Raw genomic sequence first — 23089 nt, 5'->3', positions numbered from 1 at the left:
ACTGACACTGGCGAACTCGCGCGAGAGTTCAAACCGGTACCGAGAAACGGAGCGCATTAGCAAACGTCCGCGCGGGGCGGAAGCCGATCGCTTTGCCTTAAGAATTATCAAACACTCGCTTTTATACCAATCGATTCAAGATGGTGATACAACACATCACGTGACTTCTGTCAGAGATAATTAATTATCATAAGTGCGCTAACAAATACAGAATATTTTACTTTTACTTCACTTTTTACCAAATGTCAGGGTCTACCCACATATTATATTAAAATATATATTGGGGCCGATTCTCTTGTACACAATCTCTAAACTAAACCAAATTAACAGGTCTAAATTTAGTGCTATCCTTTTCCGCAAGCAACATTATGAAAGGGATAGCAATAGATTTAGACGTGCCATTTTAGTTTAGTTTAGAGATTGTGTACAACGGAATCAGCCTCATTATTCACTTAAAATTAAATAAAATGGCCGAAAATCCACCACAATAGCTAAAATATTTTGTACCCACCTTACTTGGTAGACTTACGTACAAAATGTTATAACACTTCAACAATAAAACGGCTACAGCAATTCTAAAGCATACAATTTAGCTTGAACGGATTTATGCACCTCGCACGATAGGGTATCCGCGGGATTTCCAAAGGAAATTTATTCCGGACTCGCGAACTATAAAGCAAAGCTCTATGAATTAAGTTGATGCCGCAACAACATATTGCGGAGGTAGCCCGCAAGATCGAGTAGACTAAGAGTTTGGCTTATTACAACTATTATCTATAGACCAATTACTAGCTTAAAACACCTTTAGGGGTTGAATTTACAAAAATCCTTTCTTAGAAGATGCCTACGTCATAATAGCTATCTGCATGCCAAATTTCAGCCCGATCCATCCAGTATTTTGAGATGTGCGTTGATAGATCATTCAGTCAGTCAGTCACCTTTTTTTTCTATATATTTAGACTAGCTTATATTCGCGACTTCGTCCGCGTGGACTACACAAACTTCCAACCCTTATTTCACCCCCCTAGGGGTTGATTTTTCAAGAATCCTTTCTTAGCGGATGCCTACGTCATAATAGCTATCTGCATGCCAAATTTCAGCCCGATCCGTCCAGTAGTTTAAGCTGTGCGTTGATAGATCAGTCAGCCAGTCAGTCACCTTTTCCTTTTATATAATTAGATTAAGTTATAAACTTAAAATTAAATAAAATGGCCATATAGTCAATTGTAGCCATAGTACGCGACAGGTCAAGATGGCAGTCGGTGGGGACGCCTCGCACACGTACACAGCCCCCGGGGCATCCCTCCGCCTGACTGATCTATCAATGCACAGTTCAAACCTCTGGATGGATCGGGCTAAAATTTGGCATGCAGATAGCTATTATGACATAGGCATCCACGAAGGAAAGATCTTTGAAAATTCAACCCCTAAGGAGGTGCAATAGGGGTTTGAAATTAGTGTAGTCCACGTGGACGAAGTCGCGAGCATAAGCTAGTTACAAAAAAAAATAGCGATGATAGAACTTGCACACTGGCCTGAGGGGAAATCCGTGGGCCGGACGATGGGTTGATGAAATAAAATAGCGCATTGATTTAGGAATAGCGTAACGCTCAGGCAAGTTTCCAAGTACAAGTAGATACCTTGTACATTTTATGAAATGAAAGCGACCAAAACACCAAGTTGTTATTATCGTTTCACCGTTTACTAGCTCCGAGACAAGTAATATTACGCAATAATTTCGGTGATTTACTGTTAGCACCGCCTTCCTCAGAGGCAATTACTGTTCGGCCAGTCCGCAGCGGAAGGAAACGGTCCGTCGAACCCGAACCGCATCATTTGAATACCTACTACTAGACACATCAGTATTTATTGGTCTGTAATTCATACTCTGCGTGTACTGTGACTTGTGACTGTGACATTATTATTGTTGCGGTCCGTCTACACGTTCAATTTTAACAAAGAATCTAAGATAAGAGAAAAGGCGATGGTTCGATGATGATGCGATATGCAGTTCAATTATTTATTATGTCTACGATTCTTGAGGGTGACGTGTTTGAAAATGAAAGAAAAGAAAGAAAAAAATGTTTTTTTGGTGCCACAGATAGTATAAATAAAATAAACACTCAAAATAAGATGCGCGGTGCGTGGTACCAAAATGGACTCCACTCAGCATTTTCCGAGTGTGCCTGTGCCTGTGTTCTCGTCACAGGCACAGCGCTGGTCTTCCGTGGAGCCAGATGTTTCGGACAGTTAGACAAAAAAATGCAACCCTTTTCTCAATAATCGGGGGAAGATTAATGGATGGACCACTACGGAAGGAAACCGGAATGCTGATCCCGAAACGTAACAATTTGAATATCTATTCGTAGACACGTCGATATTTACTGCCCTGTTTCATGCGCTTCTAAAGTGACATTTTATTGTTAAGGCCTGTATACACTGCGATTCAACCGAGAACGCCTAACTTCTAAAGATAAACTTTATCTAAATATATAAAAGGAAAAGGTGACTGACTGACTGACTGACTGACTGATCTATCAACGCACAGGTCAAACTACTGGACGGATCGGGCTGAAATTTGGCATGTAGATAGCTATTATAACGTAGGAATCCGCTAAGAAAGGATTTTTGAAAATTCAACCCCTAAGGGGGTGAAATAGGGGTTCGAAATTTGTGTAGTCCACGCGGACGAAGTCGCGAGCATAAGCTAGTATTACATAAAATGTCCATTTATGAAATCAGTAGGTACCCAAAAAATCACGTCAATCGGATGCTCCGTTGCGACGTGGTTGAAGGACAAACCAACAAACCAATAAACCAAAAAATCAACAAACAAACACACTTTCGCATTTATAATTTGGGTACTGATAACCCATCCACCCATAAAAAAGTAGGTAAGTAAGTATATGGGTAATTTTGGTGATTTTCTTTTGGCATCGTCTTCATCCGAGTTCAGCCTAGCAGTAGCCAACAAAATCAACATAAACGCGTGGTTTGCCCGCATAATCATGTAGGCAACCACCGTTTATGTTGTTATTTATCGATCTACTAACGCAATAGTTCAATTTTGCTTTCATGGTGTTTGTTTGAATTTTTGGCACAATGTTGGCAACAATCATTTACATAATAAGGCTACTGGTTTCTAGAAACGCAGTGCTGCCACATAGCGGACGTAATTTGACGGTAAAACGGAGGGATAGAGCTCGAGGACGTAAAACTCCGACGTTACAACGGTGTGATGACGGAATGTACAAAACTCGTAGAAAGTTCCATGACCGCTACCGTAGCTTGAACGCTACCTTTTTTTATACCAAAAACATTTGCTCAAGATAACCTGGAACAGCTTTACACCGGCCAATAAGGTACTGGAAATGGTCCACAAAGATAGAGAACTCATGTCCACTACAATGCGAAGGAATCTCGCTTTCTTTGGACATTTACAAAGGGAAGTCCAATTCGCATTTCCGATTTTTGGAAGGAAGAATCGAAAGCAAAAGGGTTTCTGTTCGCCAAGGACACAAATGGTTGGACGATATAAGGGGGTGGACAGGGCTTAGTTACCCAAAGTTAAAGGAGGCGGCTTTGAATAGAGAAGCTTTTCGCATGATAACCTCCAAACTTCGTTTCGAAGAAGGCACGATCACACGAGTAGATAATATATAGACCAGAGGGGAAGCTTCATACTAGCGGCTGGCTGTAGGTTCACTCACTCTAGCGCAGCTCACGCACACCGACGTGTCACGGACGCTTCGTTTGCCGTCAAACTGGGCGCACGGAGCGTCCGTGGCACGTCGTGGTGTGCGAGAGCTAGTGTGAAGCTTCCCCTCTGGTTTATAATATCTACTCGTGTGGCACTATGATGAGTAAAATTAAACGTGTAGACGAGGCATTACATGTCGTATCCGACATTCGTTAGGGATATGCAAATTAAGAGTGCTGATTATACCCATGGGATATGTTATGGGCTGTGTTTCATGAGATAACGATTTAACAAGTAAAATGTAAATCTTGATAAAGGCCCGTTGAAATGAACAACTTTGTTTAACTGTGTACATAGTGTTTTATGTTCTTATTTGCATTTTTAGGGTTCCGTAACTCAAAAAGAAAAAAGGAACCCTTAAAGGATCACTTCGTTATCTGTCTGTTGTGTCTGTCAAGAAACCTACAGGGTACTTCCCGTTGGCCTAGAATCATGAAATTTCGCAGATAATATGTCTTCTAGCAGACATAAGGAAAAAATCTGAAAACCGTGAATTTGTGGTTACAACACAAAAAAATTAAAATGTGTAGGTACATGAACAAATAATTAGTATTTTTAATTTTCCAAGTAAGGCTATATCAAGTGGGGTATCATATTATGGAAGGGCTTTACTTGTACATTCTGAAACATATTTTTATTTTTATGCATAATAGTTTTTGATTTATCGTGCAAAATGACGAAAAAATACGACTGTAGTACGGAACCCTCGGTGCGCGAGTCTGACTTGCACTTGGCCGGTTTTTTAAAGTAATTAAAATATCACTTGCTTTAACGTTGAAGGAAAACATCATGAGGAAAACTGCATACCTGAGAGTTCTCCATAATGTTCTCAAAGGTGTGTGAAGTCTGCCAATCCGCACTCGACCAGCGTGGTAGACTATGGCCAAAACCCTTCTCACTCTGAGAGAAAACCCGTGCGATGTAGTGAGCTGGCGATGGCTTGATCATGATGAGGCTATGAAACGACTAGGTATCATATTTGACACCTCCTAATCCTAAGCCTTAGTCCTAGTCCAAATATTAGTCCTAGCCTAATATTTGACAGATCGTCGATTCAGGATCAAACCGAGAGTCTTCTCACTCTAGTTCACTCTGCCTATGCTGAAAAATAAATTCTCACGTTATCCAATAGGCGTGAACAGTGCCGGTTGATATTAAAGCCGTAAATACAAATACACGCCCTTGCACCCCGTTCCGTTGCTTAGCTGTTGATTATTCAGATTGAAACGAATGTAAGCAGTTGTTACATACAGGGTGTAACCAGATCATCATCATCATCAGCCTGTGGACGTCCACTGTTGGACATAGGCCTTCCCTAAAGAGCGCCACCACACCCGGTCCTCAGCCTTCCTCATCCAGCCACTTCCCGCCAGCCTCTTTATATCGTCGGTCCATCGTGCTGGAGGGCGTCCCACACTACGCTTGCTTAAACGCGGTCTCCACTCAAGGACTTTCCGGCTCCAACGGCCATCGCCTCTACGACAGGCATGACCTGCCCACTGCCACTTCAGGTTGCTAATAGTTTGGGCTATGTCAGTGACCTTGGTTCTCCTGCGGATCTCCTCATTTTGGATCTTGTCCCTCAAGGAAACTCCTAACATAGCCCTCTCCATAGCTCGCTGAGCGACTTTGAGTTTGTGGACAAGGCCGTTTGTTAGTGTCCACGTTTCAGCACCATAGGTGAGGACGGGAAGAACACACTGGTTAAAGACTTTCGTCTTGAAGCACTGAGGAATTGACGATGAGAAGACTTGACTCAATTTCCCAAAAGCTGCCCAACCTAGCCGAATTCTTCTGTTGGCTTCCTCGTCGAAATTGCTTAACCAGATTCGCTTGCAAGAAACTGCCATACCCCTTCCAGGTTAGCCTGCATCCATCTTAGACTGCAACATCACTTACCACCAGCTGAGATTGCAATGAGGGTTCCGTACTACAGTCGTATTTTTTCGACATTTTGCACGTTAACTCGAAAACTATGATGCATAAAAATAAATAAAAATCTGTTTTAGAATGCACATGTGAAGACCTTTCATATGATACCCCACTCGATATAGCTATCTTACTTATTAGTTCAAGACCATCATTTAATTTGTTTGTGTGATGTAACCACAAATTCACAGTTTTCAGATTTTTCCTCGAATGTCTGCTATAATACCTACCTACCTGTCAAATTTCATGATTCTAGGTCAACGGGAAGTACCCTGTAGGTTTCTTGACAGACAGACAGGCAGACAACAAAGTGATCCTATAAGGGTTCCGTTTTTCTTTTTGAGGTACGGAACCCTAAAAAGAGCAAAATGTTGGGCACCCCCCAGTAAGACGAACCTATGATATAAAGAGAATAGAAGTGGCTGGATGAGGAGGCTGAAGACCTGGCCTGGTCATCTGGTGGCGCTTTTTAGGATAGAACATCAACAGTGGACGCCCGCAAGGTGATATGATCCTGAAGAATTATAATGATCGATATACTTACATTGTACTCGCAAAGTGACACTTTCGCTCGAAGTTTCGCCTCTTGCATTAGCAGCACACCACGAGTATCGCTCTGCCTTCTGTCTTGTCACGCCTTGCATCACCAGCTACCTCGTACTCACGATTATACTAGACGTCTTGTTTTGTATGGCGGCCCTGTCCTACATTTTATAAACACTTACACTGTACTCGTAAAGTGACACTTTCACTCGAAGTTTCGCCTCTTGCGTTAGCAGCACACCACGAGTATCGCTCTGCCTCCTGTCTTGTCACGCCTTGCATCACCAGCGACCTCGTGCTTACGATTATACTGGATGTCATGTTCTGTGTGACAGCTCTGTCCTACATTCTATAAACACTTACAATGTACTCGTAAAGTGACACTTTCACTCGAAGTTTCGCCTCTTGCGTTAGCAGCACGGCACGAGTATCGCCCTGCCTTCTGTCTTGTCTGTTCTGTGTGATGGCCCTGTCCTACATTTTATAAACACTTACATTGTACTCGCAAAGTGACACTTTCGCTCGAAGTTTCGCCTCTTGCGTTAGCAGCACGGCACGAGTACCGTCCTGCCTCCTGTCTTGTCACGCCTTGCATCACCAGCGACCTCGTGCTTACGATTATACTGGATGTCATGTTCTGTGTGACAGCTCTGTCCTACATTCTATAAACACTTACAATGTACTCGTAAAGTGACACTTTCACTCGAAGTTTCGCCTCTTGCGTTAGCAGCACGGCACGAGTATCGCCCTGCCTTCTGTCTTGTCTGTTCTGTGTGATGGCCCTGTCCTACATTTTATAAACACTTACATTGTACTCGCAAAGTGACACTTTCACTAGAAGTTTCGCCTCTTGCGTTAGCAGCACGGCACGAGTATCGTCCTGCCTCCTGTCTTGTCACGCCTTGCATCACCAGCGACCTCGTGCTCACGATTATACCGGAAGTCATGTTCTGTGTGACGGCCCTGTCCTACAGAAATGACACTTTTAAATAATCAGCAAGGGACACGGTTTTATACCTTACTAGCTGATCCCCGCGGCTTCGCCCGCGTAGATTTAGGTTTTTAAAGATCCCGTATAGCCTATGTCACTCAGGAATAATGTAGCTTTCTACTGGTGAAAGAATTTTTAAAATCGGTTCAGTAGTTCTAAAGATTACCCCCTACAAACAAACTTAACGACATTACCTCTTTATATAATATAATACAACGGGCCGTGCAGCAGAAATCGTAATATTTTAATTTCGCCATAACTTCAAAACCAAACGTCCAATTTTAATCATTCAAAGACCAAATATTATCTCCATAAACTGTTCTTAGTGATGAAATCATTTATTTTGATAAGGATTAATAGCATGAGTAAAATAAACGCGTTTAAATGTAGTCCAAAAAAAATTCAAGATTTTTAAATAAAAAAATGGTTGCTGTGCCTCACTCGACATAGATGGGTATAGTGTGTCGCGGACTTTTTTGTAGATATTTATAAGATCTACAATTAATTAGAACATTTTTTGGGCAGCGTACGCAAAATAAGTAACTTTTCTGGTTGATTTTTTACACCTTGTGTCCGAAAAACCCAAATATCTTACGGAACCCTATTTTTTCCAAAATAAAATATAGCCTATGTTACTCGTGGATAATGTAGCTTTCGAATGGTGAAAGAATTTTTTAAATCGGTCCAGTAGTTTTTGAGCCTATTCAGTACAAACAAACAAACAAACAAAGTTTTCCTCTTTATAATATTATATATATATATATATATTATATATTAATATATTATATATTATATATTATATATTATATATTATATATTATATATTATATATATAGTGTAGATGGCGGCGTCATATGCTTGCTGCTTTTTATTTCCAGTCTCTATGCGGCAAGCGCTCCCAAGCGTTGGCAAACATACGAAAACACCCATTCACACGCTTGCCAGTGCTTGCTGTTTCCTGTTTGTTGCAAGCATGAGGCGCCGCCGTTAAAACAATGACCTCTACTACACCGCCTACTAGACCACGCACCTCTACTATTGATAGTCCGTTTTGTCTTATCTTGAGAATAGGTAAACAAGTAGGTAGCTTCTCGCTTAAATGCGTAAGAGGCGCACTAAGTATACGCGATGCTTAGGTACCGCGTATTGTATACCGAGGTAAGTATGCTACAAAGCGCGCTGCAGCACGATAATGTACCGACAATAACAAAGAGGGAGGCGGGAGTAACTGGAGGAAGGCTAAAGACCAGGTGCGGTGGCCATCGTAGGAAGGTCTATGATTGACGGTGATGATGATAAATTGGAAATAAATTGGTAATTTATGAACCCATTTTCATAGCAGTCTTTTGTAATCTAACAATGCAATTATATCAGCAATAACTTCAATTGTACTATCAATGGAATTGCTTCAGCGCAATGATCGATTAGCACTCACATTATTGGCCATGGGATTACATATCTACTCGTGTGGTATTACTACGCCCTTGGGATTAAACTCGTATGTTACCTTTAAAAGACATAAACTGCTCTAAATATTAAAAGAAACGCTATTGTAGTTAGATGAACATCTTTTATATGCTGCTGATGGTATATTTTTACTTAAATATACATCAAATGACGTCAAAATGACGTTATTTCGATGTTAATAGGACATGGTTCCAGCGTAATAGCAATTTGCGGGACTTATACAGAAATTCAACCAGAGCGGGTCAGCCAATTCTTTGTAAAATGAAATAGAATAAGTGAAGTGCTTTTTTCTCGTACGATGGTACGGAACCCTCCATGTGCGAGTCCGACTCACACTTGACAGATTTTTTTATTTAATATATTTGGTTTTAACTCTCTACTCACATTATGGTACCACGATATCCTGTGTTCCCGCGGGTTCGCTCGCACGTTGCACTCGAAGTAAACGTCGTCTCCCTCCTTGATGTCGTGAGGGTTGAGAGTACTGCCGAGGCTCAGCGTCACCAGGGGACTGTCTGGAGGACAATTCAATTAATCAGCTCTTAGACTATAGGGATGATCTTTTACTCTACTTTGCCCAAAACTTTATTTCTACCTTAGTCATTTTAAAAGGTTCATCTTTCGTTACTAAAGGTGTAACATGATAGTTTTAATTTGTTTTTTTAATTAGTTTTCATTCAGATACAAGTTAGCCCTTCACTGCAATCTCACCTGGTGGTAAGTGATGATGCAGTCTAAGATGGAAGCGGGCTAACCTGAAAGTGGTATGGCAGTTTTTATTAAAACCATACCCCTTTTGCTTTCTACACGCCATCGTACCGGAACGCTAAATCGCTTCGTAGCACGTAGTAGTTTGTATTTTCCAACACTGCGTCTTCCGGTGCGAGGTCACCATTTCAACACCTTGAGTTGAGACCCCAACGTCTATCGGTTTTACGAACTATTAAAAATAGTAGGTCCATTTTGGTACATTTTAATTTAATTAAATTTCGCTTAGTTTGCAAATGTTAACAAAAACTAATTTTAATTATTAATTAAGTGAGGTACCTAATTAATAGTAGGTCCATTTGGGTACATTTTAATTGAATTAAATGTCGCTTAGTTTGCAAATGTTAACAAAAACTAATTTTAATTATTAATTAAGTGAGGTACCTAATTAGTGAACGGGAATGAGACTAATTATTATAATTAATGTTAACAAATTTACCCGAGCGAAATTTAAAAGTGTGGAAAAAGTTAAAGTACTTCATTAATAAATTAATGTTCAGGTATTGTGTACCTACCTAAGTGTTAAATTAGTGAATTAAAGGAAATATTTGATTGTATATACTAATTATTGATTAAATTTTTATCCATGCAGTCTGCTGCTCAACCTCCTATGTTCATAAATTATACCTATTTAGTAGGAGGTCCCCCGCCAGGGATTTGGAATTTGGTGGAAGGCTTCGGCCGTGGCTAGTTACCACCCTACCGGCAAAGCCGTGCCTCCAAGCGATTTAGCGTTCCGGTACGATGCCGTGTAGAAACCAAAGGGGTATGGGTTTAATAAAAACTGCCATACCCCTTCCAGGTTAGCCCGCTTCCATCTTAGACTGCATCATAACTTACCACCAGTTCAGATTGCAGTCAAGGGTTAACTTGTATCTGAATAAAAAAAATTGAGCCAATTTGGAAAGATTGTTTCCTAAAATTGACATTCATATTGATATTTAATCCAGAATAAAAGATCGCTAATTATAGTAAAAAGAGTTAAGAACATTAGCTTTGAAACAAAGTTATCCGGGCCGTTGTCGTGTTCGAGATAAATAGTCGCTTTTATTTCTGTAACCGCAAGCATGCAATGTTGCCCAGTACATAGTGTGACGTCGTATAATGCCGTACGCTTGGCCGGTGACGGCAATTACTACTACAAGTAAGGGTTGCCATAATATCTCCATTTTCCAGGATATCCATTGAATAGTCGCCTTTACTTCTCTAACCGCAAGCATACTGTGTTGCCCAATACACAGTGTGGCGGGGCGTATAATGCCGTACGCTTCGCCGCTGACGGCAATTACTACCACAAGTAGAGTTGCCACATTATCATCATTTTCCCGGATATCCATTGAATAGTCGCCTTTATTTTTCTAACTGCAAGCACACAATATTGCCCAGTACATAGTGTGCCGTCGTATAATGCCGTACCCTTGGCCGCTGACGGCAATTACTACTACAAGTAGGGTTGCCATTATATCTACATTTTCCAGGATATCTACTGAATAGTCGCCTTTATTTCTGTAACCGCCAGCATGCAGTGTTGCCAAGAACATAGTGTGCCGTCGTATAATGCCGTATGCTTTGCCGCTGACGGCAATTACTACTACAAGTAGGGTTGCCATAATATCTACATTTTCCAGGATATCCATTGAATAGTCGCCTTTATTTCTGTAACCGCAAGCACGCAGTATTGCCCAGTATTATACAGTATAATATAATCAGGCGAGGCTCGCTTGGTTACCTGACCCAAAAAATATACCAGTACATACGGCAGTGCGTAGCTTCGTAGGCTCTCACAGTGATAGCCACCTTCCACTGCGAAAGGGTAATGAGCGGGAAATGGCTAAGCGGAAATGGCTATTAGTCTTATCTCAAGAGAGAAAGATAGAGAGTTAAGAGATAAGAGTTACGCGATAGAAAAAAAGACCTTTGTTAATTTTTACACCGCAGGGCTTAGTTAGCTGAATTGTGCTTTATTGCGTCGCAATAAGACTGAGATCTATAGAGCGCACTCTAACTTAGTTTAGACTTAAGACAGAGTTAAAACGAGACAGAGATAGTCTCAGATTTTATAGATTTTTATAGTCTCAAATTATTTAAACAGCAATTCAGTAATTCAGCACGCACAGAACTTGCGATTTAAAATTTAACAACACATCTCTATCAAACTTAAAAGCTACGAGGGTTCCAAACGCGCCCAGGTCTGAGAAGAGCTCACAACAAACTCAGCCGGGTATTCTTTTTATTATCACCAATTTACAAAGTTATTTAAACTTATTAGAACTATCACATAGCCGTTAAACAACTAATTCCCAAGCTTGCTTGTCATTGAAATAATCCTTTACATTGTAATAGGATTTTTCAATTAGTTTACGTTTTATCAAGGATCACAAAAATCCTCTTTATGTATGGTGACCCTACTAACGCGTTTGACGTTCTTCTCTTTGATCGCACCGATTGAAGCTCGTGGTCCGTGTAAATTGAATCTCGCATTGCGCTGGTACTATTTTCTAGTTGACTAGAATCTGCCCGTCAAAGGGGTGGGACAAAGGGTAAGTACCCCCAACTTAATGTAGTCCGTTAAACTACAACCACTTCAAGCAAGGGGAGTGGATGGCTAATCTTATTGCATTTAGTTTCGTCCTCCAATTCGAATCGAAAGGCATTCCGATTTCCGAACCAATGGTAGATGCTTTGATGATTCAAAAGTACTTGTAAAAGTTTGTTTAAATTAAAAATTTCACTTTGTATTTCTATTATAGAAATTTAAATGTTGATCGTCGGAAGATGGAGGTGAAAATAATAATTAAAATTCAGCCCCCCCATTTGTGTAAGAAAAACGTATTTATCGTTTCCGTAATCGTCAAAAATTCTGCCCTTTGATTGGTAGATTCGCTCTTTACATTTTTTCACGCCAATCAAGGGGCAGAATTTGTTGACGATTGCGATAACGATGAATATACGTTTTTCTTACACAATTGGGGGGTAGAAAAGAGTAAAGAGCCAAGTACATATACATGGTGTAACCAGAACGCTAGCAAAAACTAAGCGTTATTGTTATACCATCTAAACACAATCCAATACCAATAACTATTTGTACTTTAGTGATTTAGTATTTTTCAAACCCACAATGTATAGCGTTCAAAACCGGGTTCAATGCCCCAACTACGACGTGGCATTGATTTCGAGTGGCTTAGTTACGCAACGTTCGTTGACCTCTAGCGTCACTTTTACGAAGTCTAGGATATTTTATTATTTATTTTTTCCCGTTTTTTGTTGTCTATCGCCTGTCTTCGTTTTTTGCTAGCGTTCGAATTACATTATGTATATTGCCCCAGCACATTCGGCTTATGAATTCGGAAATGTGTACTGGACTATTTTTCGTATCTACCCTACGCCATAAAACTAAAATACAGAAGTACTAACATACTACATTCAGCTTGACCTGGTCGTCGATCATCTTCCCCGGTAAGGCGGAGTTGGAGGCCACGCACTTCACCATCACTCCATGGTCCTCTGGCGCTGGACTGAACACCAACGTGCTCACTGACCAGGTGTCGTTTGAGTGGTCGGTTACCTAAAACCAAAACTAGTGTGAGCACAAACCGACCTCAAAATGACCCTTTAAATGGGGACTTGCGGGTGACGATGTTAGATGAGATCGTACGCGGGGAAGCGGAGCTGGTCTTCTATACGGACCTCGTCTCATCGGCGACTACGGGAATTCGCGCACCATTGGCATAACGAGTAGTGATAATGATAGCTAACTTTATCCTTCTTAAAACTCCTGTTGTCCTTGTACCAGGATATCTGCGCTGGTGGTCAGCTGCCCTCAGCTATAACACATCGAAGCATCGTCAATGATGCCGCTAGGAGTTCCTGATGCCAACCAAGTAGTGATAATGATAGCTAACTTTATCCTTCTCAAAACTCCTGTTGTCCTTGTACCAGGATATCTGCGCTGGTGGTCAGCTGCCCTCAGCTAGGCATCGAAGCATCGCCACTGATCCCGCTAGCAGTTCCTGATGCCAACCAAGTAGTGATAATGATATAGACAGTTCAATCCGTGATGACGCGCCCCACTCTTAGTCCCGATCGTTTACAATGCATGTGTATCATGTACTGTCAGAGCAAATTTTATCGCATTGGAACGATCAAGTGTGGGCACACACATTCACACACGAAGATAAATTGGGTAAAAATTACTCCCGCACTCCGTAGTTTCCCCCCACGAAAATAGTGGGGCGCGTCTTCGTTGATTGAACTATCTATAGCTAACTTACTTTATCCTTCTCAAAACTCCTGTTGTCCTTGTACCAGGATATCTGCGCTGGTGGTCGGCTGCCCTCAGCGACGCATCGAAGCGTCGCCGCTGATCCCGCCAGCAGTTGCTGAGGTCGACTGAGCAGTGATATTGATAGAGGTGCCACTGGTAAAGAAACATTAAGAAGTATTAGGATTGTCATGATACCTCTGAAAATCAATAAGGTCCATAGGAGATACCATAAGGCTAGTGCTCTAGCACACACTAGTTTAATTCTTAGCTCTAGCAAGTTTTCAGTAAGTTTTCGAAAACCCCCGACTGCGTTTCGCACTGCATCTTTTTCAGCCCGCACATTAAAGCGCATAAAATCCGCGATTTTGATTTTTAAGAATGTTATGTACCTACCCACTGACACTCTCGCCACCAAGACGAATATAATGACGAATCATTTATCAAAATCGATTGAGCCGTTAAGTAGTCACAAGTGACGTCCATACATACAGGTCATACACATAACCCTCCTTTGGCCTTCGCTGCAGACGGGTAAAAAGTAAATTGACTGGTTGTTGGAGAACTTTTTTATGCAGTTTTTGTTTATATTTTCAAGCAATAGCTTATTTGCAACAACTTTTAATTGTTCTCGTTTGTAGTTGCAATTCTCGCATTGGATAAAATCCGCTTAACACAAAAATGTTACGTCTACCCAAGAACATAGAAAAACTTTTGCTTTGTTGTTTACTTTTACATATTCGTTATGAAACCCATATTTTTCCATTGTGGCATAACTGCTAATGACTTTATACCAAGTCTCAGATTTGATTACTGGTGTATTACGTTTAGATTTTTTGATCAATAAAAACTTTTTAAATTACTGAATAGTATACGCGGCAGTAAGTAATGTACATCGACCTTTAGAAAGAGGAAGCGGTTTTGTAGACCATTGTCTCTGTCGTTGAGACCGACAAAACGTCATATAGGTATCAGTGACAATGACAAGACAATGCTCTAAAAAACCGAAATGTCATTCTAAAGGTCGATGTATATTATTTTCTGCCGCGTACTCAGGCTGAGATCTTTAGAGCGCACTTTGACTTTGCTCAGACTTAAGATTAAGTTAAAATAAGACAGATTTATGTGAGTGATATAGGTCTGTCTCATTTTAACTCTGTCTTAAGTCTAAGCTATGTCAGAGTGCACTCTATAGATCTTACCCTTAGTAGTTTTGATTCTAAATTGAGTACTTATTATTCCGGGTTAGTAAACTTCGGCTTCGACTAGATTGTTTCTGAACAATAGATTCTGAAACTGAATATGAATGTTCAATTCAAGCACTTTTTAGTTATCTACAATCTTCTTCTTGTTCTTGTCAAAGTTCTAACTTTATCTACCTAGTCAAAGATGTCCTCGACTATCAAAGGTTGGCAGTTGGTAAATTTATACTTCAATTATGATTCGCGAAAAGTGAAACAGAATCTACCATCAGCTTATGATATCCATACTAATATTATAAATGCGAAAGTGTGTCCGTCCGTCTGTCTGTCTGTCTGCTAGCTTTTCTTTGACGAAATTTGATACAGAGATAGCTCGCATCCCGGGGAAGGACATAGGCTCTTCTGATCTTCTCTCCTGACGTGTAGGATCTCGAGCCTGTTGACTACGACGTGAGCGTCTGTCTTCTCGCCGATGTACTGGTTACATCCTGTATAATATGAGTAGGTATGGATCACTTACAGTTCATTTCAAGTCTCACAGCTTTCTCCTGAGGCGGGACAAGGTTGGTATTGGCGGCTCGACATTTGAACGTTTTGTTGAGATCTTCTCTCCTGACGTGTAGGATCTCTAGCCTGTTAACTACGACATGAGTGTCTGTCTTCTCGCCGATGTACTGGTAACACCCTGTATAATATGAGTAGGTATGGATGGGTATAGATCACTTACAGTTCATTTCAAGTCTCACAGCTTTCTCCTGAGGCGGGACAAGGTTGGTATTGGCGGCTCGACATTTGAACGTTTTGTTGAGATCTTCTCTCCTGACGTGTAGGATCTCTAGCCTGTTGACTACGACGTGCGTGTCTGTCTTCTCACCGATGTACTGTGTGGCTGATAGGCCGTCTATCAGCCATGTTACTACTGGTTCTGGTCGACCTAGGAACAAAATTATAGTGACATAGGTATATATAGTTATTTTTTTAATGAAAATCTAAATACGTAAAAGGAAAAGGTGACTGACTGACTGATCTATCAACGCACAGCTCAAACTACTGGAAGGATCGAGCTGTTTGGCATGCAGATAGTTATTATGACGGAGGCATCCGCTAAGAACGGATTGTTGAAAAATCAACCCCTAAGAGGGTGAAATAGGGGTTTGAAATTTGTGTAGTCCACGCGGACGAAGTCGTGAGCATAAGTTATTACAATAAAACATAAAGCTAGCCTAATCCTACTCTAATTACTATACAAATCATGCCCGCGTGGAATGGTGCCAAGAATACTGGCTGCATTTCCGCGCTGGACAGCCAGCCTGATCCGTTGCGTAAAAAATGAGTCAGCTCTTCTGTCACCCGATGAGGCTATAGCTTATTGCCAACATTAAAACACCCAATGTCCTAATAACCATAATATCATCCAAACGGATGATATAATGTTCTTCTTCTTCTTAATTTGCTTTATGGCTTTCAGTAGTGCCACACCGAGCACAATGCACTTTGCCAATGTCACGTAGAATGGAGTGATATAATATTATTATGAAATTCAGTACAACATTATATCATCCGTTTGGATGATGCTATGGTTACTAGGACTGGCTGTTTTAATGTTAGCAGTAAGCTAATTGTTTCAGAAGCTTTTATAGAGGATTCATATTATGGGTGTGGGTGTCTTGTAGGCAACTGTTGATGATTAAGTATTATACAACAGTTGCATAAATCCATACTAATATTATAAATGCGAAAGTGTGTCTGTCTGTCTGTTTGTCTGTCTGTCTGCTAGCTTTTCACGGCCATCCGTTCAACCGATTTTGACGATATTTGGTACAGAGATAGCTTGCATCCCGGGAAAGGACATAGGATACCTTTTATCCCGGAAACCCGGAACCTAATTCCTACCTAATCAGCTAGTATAATATAATTGCATTTAATAATGATCTTGCTATGCAAAACACGGCTCACTCAAGAAATTTTCGGAAGATAAAAGTTCAACGACGCATAGAAAACTATGGAATGGGTCTATCAACTTGGAGTAGGTATACCAACCTATTGTGATTGATTTTTTAAAGTTCCGATGTTCCTACTCTAAAAATACATTTCCCTGCATAACAAGTTATTTTGGTAAGACCCCTAAAACATCATCCCGTAAAACTCTAACCTAATAAAATTTATTTTATAAATTTGGAGGGTCTATTATTTGTAAAGAGTAGGTTTAGAATTTTGCGAAATTCTACCCCTAAGTGGGTTAAATGGGGGATGGAAGTTTGTATGAAAGTCCGTCATTTTTCAAGTAATTTGCATGAAAATTGGTATTTGGGTTCTCGGTCACAAATGAAGAAATACGTGTTTCGGTACTGTTCAGGGTGCGTGTCCTGATGTTATAATGTTTGTTTCTGAAAAAAATGCCATTTGTTTCCTGTAGGCTACGCGGGCGAAGCCGCGTGCAGAAGCTAGTCTTAAATATATAAAAAGAAAAAGTGACTGACTGACTGACTGACTGATCTATCAACGCATAACTCAAACTACTGGACGGATTGGTCTGACATTTGGCATGCAGATAGCTATTATGACGTAGGCATCCGATAAGAAAGGGTTTTTGGAAATTCAAACCCTAAGGGGTGAAATAGGGATTTGAATTCGTGTAGTCCACGCGGACAAAGTCGCGAGCATAAGATAGTCTTTATATAAAATCCTGACTGACTGACTAATATATCAACGCACAGCCTAAATCGCTTGTCCTAGAGACGTGAAATTCGGAGGATCTGTTCTTTGTAAAGAGTATGTATCCACTAAGAGAAGATTTGTCGAAATTCCACCCCTAAGGGGGGTAAATAGGGTGTGGAAGTTTGTATGAAAGTCTGTTATTTTTAAAGTTACATCGATATAAATTGGTATTTAGGCTTCCAGTTAAAAATAAAAAATACATGTTTCACGATTTTTGAAAATTCTACTCCCATGGGAGTTGAATAAGGGATGATTTTTTATTAGTCCGTCATTTTTCAAGTTATTTCCATAAAAATAGATATTTGAGTTTTCGGTTACAATAGAAAAATACGTAGGTACCTATTTCAGGGTTCTTGAAAACTCTACCCCCCCACGCTGATTTTGGCGTGGGGGTAGAGTTGAGTTGAGTTCAGGGGCAGATGCTTGGCCAGCGAGCGTGACGGACTATGGCCTATACCCTTCTGTAATTTATTTACTTCTTATTTTTAAGTCATTAAAGGAATAATAGAGTAAGTATAAATACTAAAGTGCCTGGAATTCCGCCAGAGGTAGAACTGAAACGCTGACTTCTCCCTACCTTATGTACCCACCCTTATTGTGAAACTTTCCACGCCAAGTAAAATAAAACTTTATCACTTTTCTTTAAACCATGGTACTGATTTTGAGCACAATAAAATTTTAGAGCATTCGCATCCTCTTCTTACTAATATAACAATAAAGGACAGACATAATTTGACAGTTTTAAGTTTAATTTAGAGCCGTCAAACCTCGTGACTTTAGCTGCCAGTCGCGAGCGTATCGTTTAAATTTGTAGCGTGTATTAAAATTTAGAGTATTTAAATGTAAAAATCATGTTCCGTCCTTTTTTAGCAATATTAAAAAGAATAGGACGCAGATACTCTAAACTTAGTTCAGCGAAAAACAACAGAATCAGCGCCTGCTCAGCTAAATTTTATTAGGTTAGAGTTTTACGGGATGATGTTTTAGGGGTCTTACCAAAATAACTTGTTATGCAGGGAAATGTATTTTTAGAGTAGGAACATCGGAACTTTAAAAAATCAATCACAATAGGTTGGTATACCTACTCCAAGTTGATAGACCCATTCCATAGTTTTCTATGCGTCGTTGAACTTTTATCTTCCGAAAATTTCTTGAGTGAGCCGTGTTTTGCATAGCAAGATCATTATTAAATGCAATTATATTATACTAGCTGATTATGTCCTTTCCCGGGATGCAAGCTATCTCTGTACCAAATATCGTCAAAATCGGTTGAACGGATGGGCCGTGAAAAGCTAGCAGACAGACAGACAAACAGACAGACAGACACACTTTCGCATTTATAATATTAGTATGGATTTATGCAACTGTTGTATAATACTTAATCATCAACAGTTGCCTACAAGACACCCACACCCATAATATGAATCCTCTATAAAAGCTTCTGAAACAATTAGCTTACTGCTAACATTAAAACAGCCAGTCCTAGTAACCATAGCATCATCCAAACGGATGATATAATGTTGTACTGAATTTCATAATAATATTATATCACTCCATTCTACGTGACATTGGCAAAGTGCATTGTGCTCGGTGTGGCACTACTGAAAGCCATAAAGCAAATTAAGAAGAAGAAGAACATTATATCATCCGTTTGGATGATATAATGTTCTTCTTCTTCGATTACCCTGAAATAGGTACCTACGTATTTTTCTATTGTAACCGAAAACTCAAATATCTATTTTTATGGAAATAACTTGAAAAATGACGGACTAATAAAAAATCATCCCTTATTCAACTCCCATGGGAGTAGAATTTTCAAAAATCGTGAAACATGTATTTTTTATTTTTAACTGGAAGCCTAAATACCAATTTATATCGATGTAACTTTAAAAATAACAGACTTTCATACAAACTTCCACACCCTATTTACCCCCCTTAGGGGTGGAATTTCGACAAATCTTCTCTTAGTGGATACATACTCTTTACAAAGAACAGATCCTCCGAATTTCACGTCTCTAGGACAAGCGATTTAGGCTGTGCGTTGATATATTAGTCAGTCAGTCAGGATTTTATATAAAGACTATCTTATGCTCGCGACTTTGTCCGCGTGGACTACACGAATTCAAATCCCTATTTCACCCCTTAGGGTTTGAATTTCCAAAAATCCTTTCTTATCGGATGCCTACGTCATAATAGCTATCTGCATGCCAAATGTCAGACCAATCCGTCCAGTAGTTTGAGTTGTGCGTTGATAGATCAGTCAGTCAGTCAGTCAGTCACTTTTTCTTTTTATATATTTAAGACTAGCTTCTGCACGCGGCTTCGCCCGCGTAGCCTACAGGAAACAAATGGCATTTTTTTCAGAAACAAACATTATAACATCAGGACACGCACCCTGAACAGTACCGAAACACGTATTTCTTCATTTGTGACCGAGAACCCAAATACCAATTTTCATGCAAATTACTTGAAAAATGACGGACTTTCATACAAACTTCCATCCCCCATTTAACCCACTTAGGGGTAGAATTTCGCAAAATTCTAAACCTACTCTTTACAAATAATAGACCCTCCAAATTTCATGTCTTTAGGACCAGCGGTTTAGGCTGTGCGTTGATAATATATATGTCAGTCAGTCAGTCAGGACTTTGAATTTTATATAATACTAGCTGATCCCCGCGGCTTCGCCCGCGTAGATTTAGGTTTTTAAAGATCCCGTATAGCCTATCACTCAGGAATAATGTAGCTTTCTACTGGTGAAAGAATTTTTAAAATCGGTTCAGTAGTTCTAAAGATTACCCCCTACAAACAAACTTAACGACATTACCTCTTTATATAATACAACGGGCCGTGCAGCAGAAATCGTAATATTTTAATTTCGCCATAACTTCAAAACCAAACGTCTAATTTTAATCATTCAAAGACCAAATATTATCTCCATAAACTGTTCTTAGTGATGAAATCATTTATTTTGATAAGGATTAATAGCATGAGTAAAATAAACGCGTTTAAATGTAGTCCAAAAAAATTCAAGATTTTTAAATAAAAAAATGGTTGCTGTGCCTCACTCGACATAGATGGGTATAGTGTGTCGCGGACTTTTTTGTAGATATTTATAAGATCTACAATTAATTAGAACATTTTATGGTTCTATCTTTTATAGTTTAGGCAGCGTACGCAAAATAAGTAACTTTTCTGGTTGATTTTTTACACCTTGTGTCCGAAAAACCCAAATATCTTACGGAACCCTATTTTTTTTCCAAAATAAAATATAGCCTATGTTACTCGTGGATAATGTAGCTTTCGAATGGTGAAAGAATTTTTAAAATCGGTCCAGTAGTTTTTGAGCCTATTCAGTACAAACAAACAAACAAACAAACAAACAAACAAACAAACAAACAAAGTTTTCCTCTTTATAATATTAGTGTAGATATAGGTATAGGAAATAACTTCTTTTCAATTTATTATAATATAATATGTTACTAAACAATACATACAATATGAAAATACAACAATACAATGTTGTTATGTTTCAGGATGGTTTCAGAAGAGGGAAGATATTTTATTTCCGTCAAATCACGCTTGTTATTCTCAGATTTCCTCTATTATAATAATAATATCATTTCACGATAATAATGTCACAATATGTTCGCATTTATAATGACGGTAGATATTTTTAGGGTTCCGTACCTCAAAAGGAAAAACGGAACCCTTATAGGATCACTTTGTTGTCTGTCGGTCTGTCAAGAAACCTACAGGGTACTTCCCGTTGACCTAGAATCATGAAATTTGGCAGGTAGGTAGGTCTTATAGCTGGCATAATTAGTATTTTCAATTTTCCAAGTAAGATAGCTATATCAAGTGGGGTATCATATGAAAGGGCTTCACCTGTGCATTCTAAAACAGATTTTTATTAATTTTTATGCATCATAGTTTTTGAATTATCGTGCAAAATGTCGAAAAAATACGACTGTAGTACGGAACCGTCGTTGCGTGAGCCTGACTCGCACTTGGCCGGTTTTTTCAGGTATTTGTAGTATTTTCTAAACTAGCTGAATCCCGCGACTTGCGAGTTATTGTGCCCTAATCAAGTTAATATTGCAGTTAGGTTATTTTAAAAGGTAAAACTCTCGATAAGCCTGTGCGCGTCGTGATTAATATTAATTAATTTCACTTCTGGTATGTTTCATTTATTTCTTAAACTGTGCCACACATCACAACTTATAACTAAGAGTTGGTTATCCCGGCTTCTTCCACCCAACATGCTTCAAGCAAAAGAAGCGGAATAAACTGTCATGTGTGGCGTAACGCGAAAAAAGGTTCCAGCTCAGCATTATGCTGTATATCGTAGACCCCAGGACCCTGAACCGGGTGACGGTACGGAACCATTCTATCAGGAACCGTATGACACGGACATACCTAAAACCTTGTTAATTAAATTAAAATTAAATAAATGTAAATATCAAAAAGTAATCTCTACAAAACCAACCCCCAATTGTTATAATATTGACCCCGCGACTGCGCCGCAGCATCATCACAATTGAAGCGAAGATAATCCTTGCGGGTACGCTGAACTATAAATTGCATTATTCCCTTATAGTCCTTAACTGCTTTATAATAAAGGTCAGAATTGAACACAATTGTTTTCTTTCAGGTTCAGGGGCTTACGTACTGGACACAGATTAGCTATTCTACAGTTACAAAATAAAGGTGAACGCGTCATAAAAGTTATAGTTACTACTTATTGATGAGCATCAGAAAAAATACTTGTAGAAGTAGCCCTATTGTGGTTCCTACTGTTAAAGCGAGATAGCTAAATGCATTTAAGCTCTTATTAGAACGTGACAAAATGATTATTTTTTTGTCCTTATCACCGTGACCACTTTTTTTGTTTGTCAAGATGTATTTGTACATGAGATGTTGACAAACAACGTGAAGTGAGGTTATCTTGACTTTAAAGTTGAGGTTTGTTAATGTTGGTTATGCGGAGATTTTAACGAAATAATTGATTTGTATTGTTGTTTTTTTGTTTTTGAAGTTATTGCGCAATGGTGGGTTGCAGTATACTAGGCTACAATAGCCGAAGCGAACGTAAAATAAAAGGAATAACTATTCACAAGTATTTCTGCTTGAGCAAGAGGGACTGAGGGGGCCACGCTTGTTGCATATCTGTATATACATATTTGTGTGTTGAGCCAACGAGAGATAGCTTTTTTGACGTTTCGTTATTGTTATATATCAAAGTAATGTGTGCGAGAGGGCACACAATATTATTTTGTATGTAACTGACAGATGTCAAATATACAATCTTTCGTTGGCTCTATGTATTTAGATCACTACAACTTGCCCACCATGTGTGGTCGTTTCCAAATCAAGCCTTCTATCCAACATTGTTATCTTAGCCTCAGATCACTTCGTGCTAAGGCTACGTGTTTGCCAGTTGAGTGTTG

General features: G+C 39.5%; 2 protein-coding genes across 2 annotated transcripts in view; both read right to left on the bottom strand.

Moving 5' to 3' along the window:
- LOC117990616 (neural cell adhesion molecule 1-like) overlaps positions 1-23089 on the bottom strand; it is a 186976-nt gene that overhangs the window by 20276 nt on the left and 143611 nt on the right. Inside the window, exons 5-9 of the mRNA XM_034978071.2 lie at positions 15649-15855; positions 13730-13875; positions 12873-13023; positions 9075-9205; positions 7041-7200 (exon numbers count right to left, since the gene is read on the bottom strand). Of these exons, the coding sequence (XP_034833962.2) occupies positions 7041-7200; positions 9075-9205; positions 12873-13023; positions 13730-13875; positions 15649-15855 (795 nt within the window). The remainder of the gene's footprint in view (positions 1-7040; positions 7201-9074; positions 9206-12872; positions 13024-13729; positions 13876-15648; positions 15856-23089) is intronic.
- Positions 1-23089, bottom strand: part of LOC138403561 (uncharacterized) — a 209535-nt gene that overhangs the window by 78491 nt on the left and 107955 nt on the right. The gene's annotated exons all lie outside the window — the stretch shown is intronic.

This window comes from Maniola hyperantus, chromosome 18, assembly GCF_902806685.2.
Source record: "Maniola hyperantus chromosome 18, iAphHyp1.2, whole genome shotgun sequence".
NCBI classification, from domain to species: Eukaryota; Metazoa; Arthropoda; class Insecta; order Lepidoptera; family Nymphalidae; genus Maniola; species Maniola hyperantus.
The sequence above is the reverse complement of the archived record's forward strand: the minus strand, read 5'-3'. Positions and strand labels throughout refer to the sequence as shown.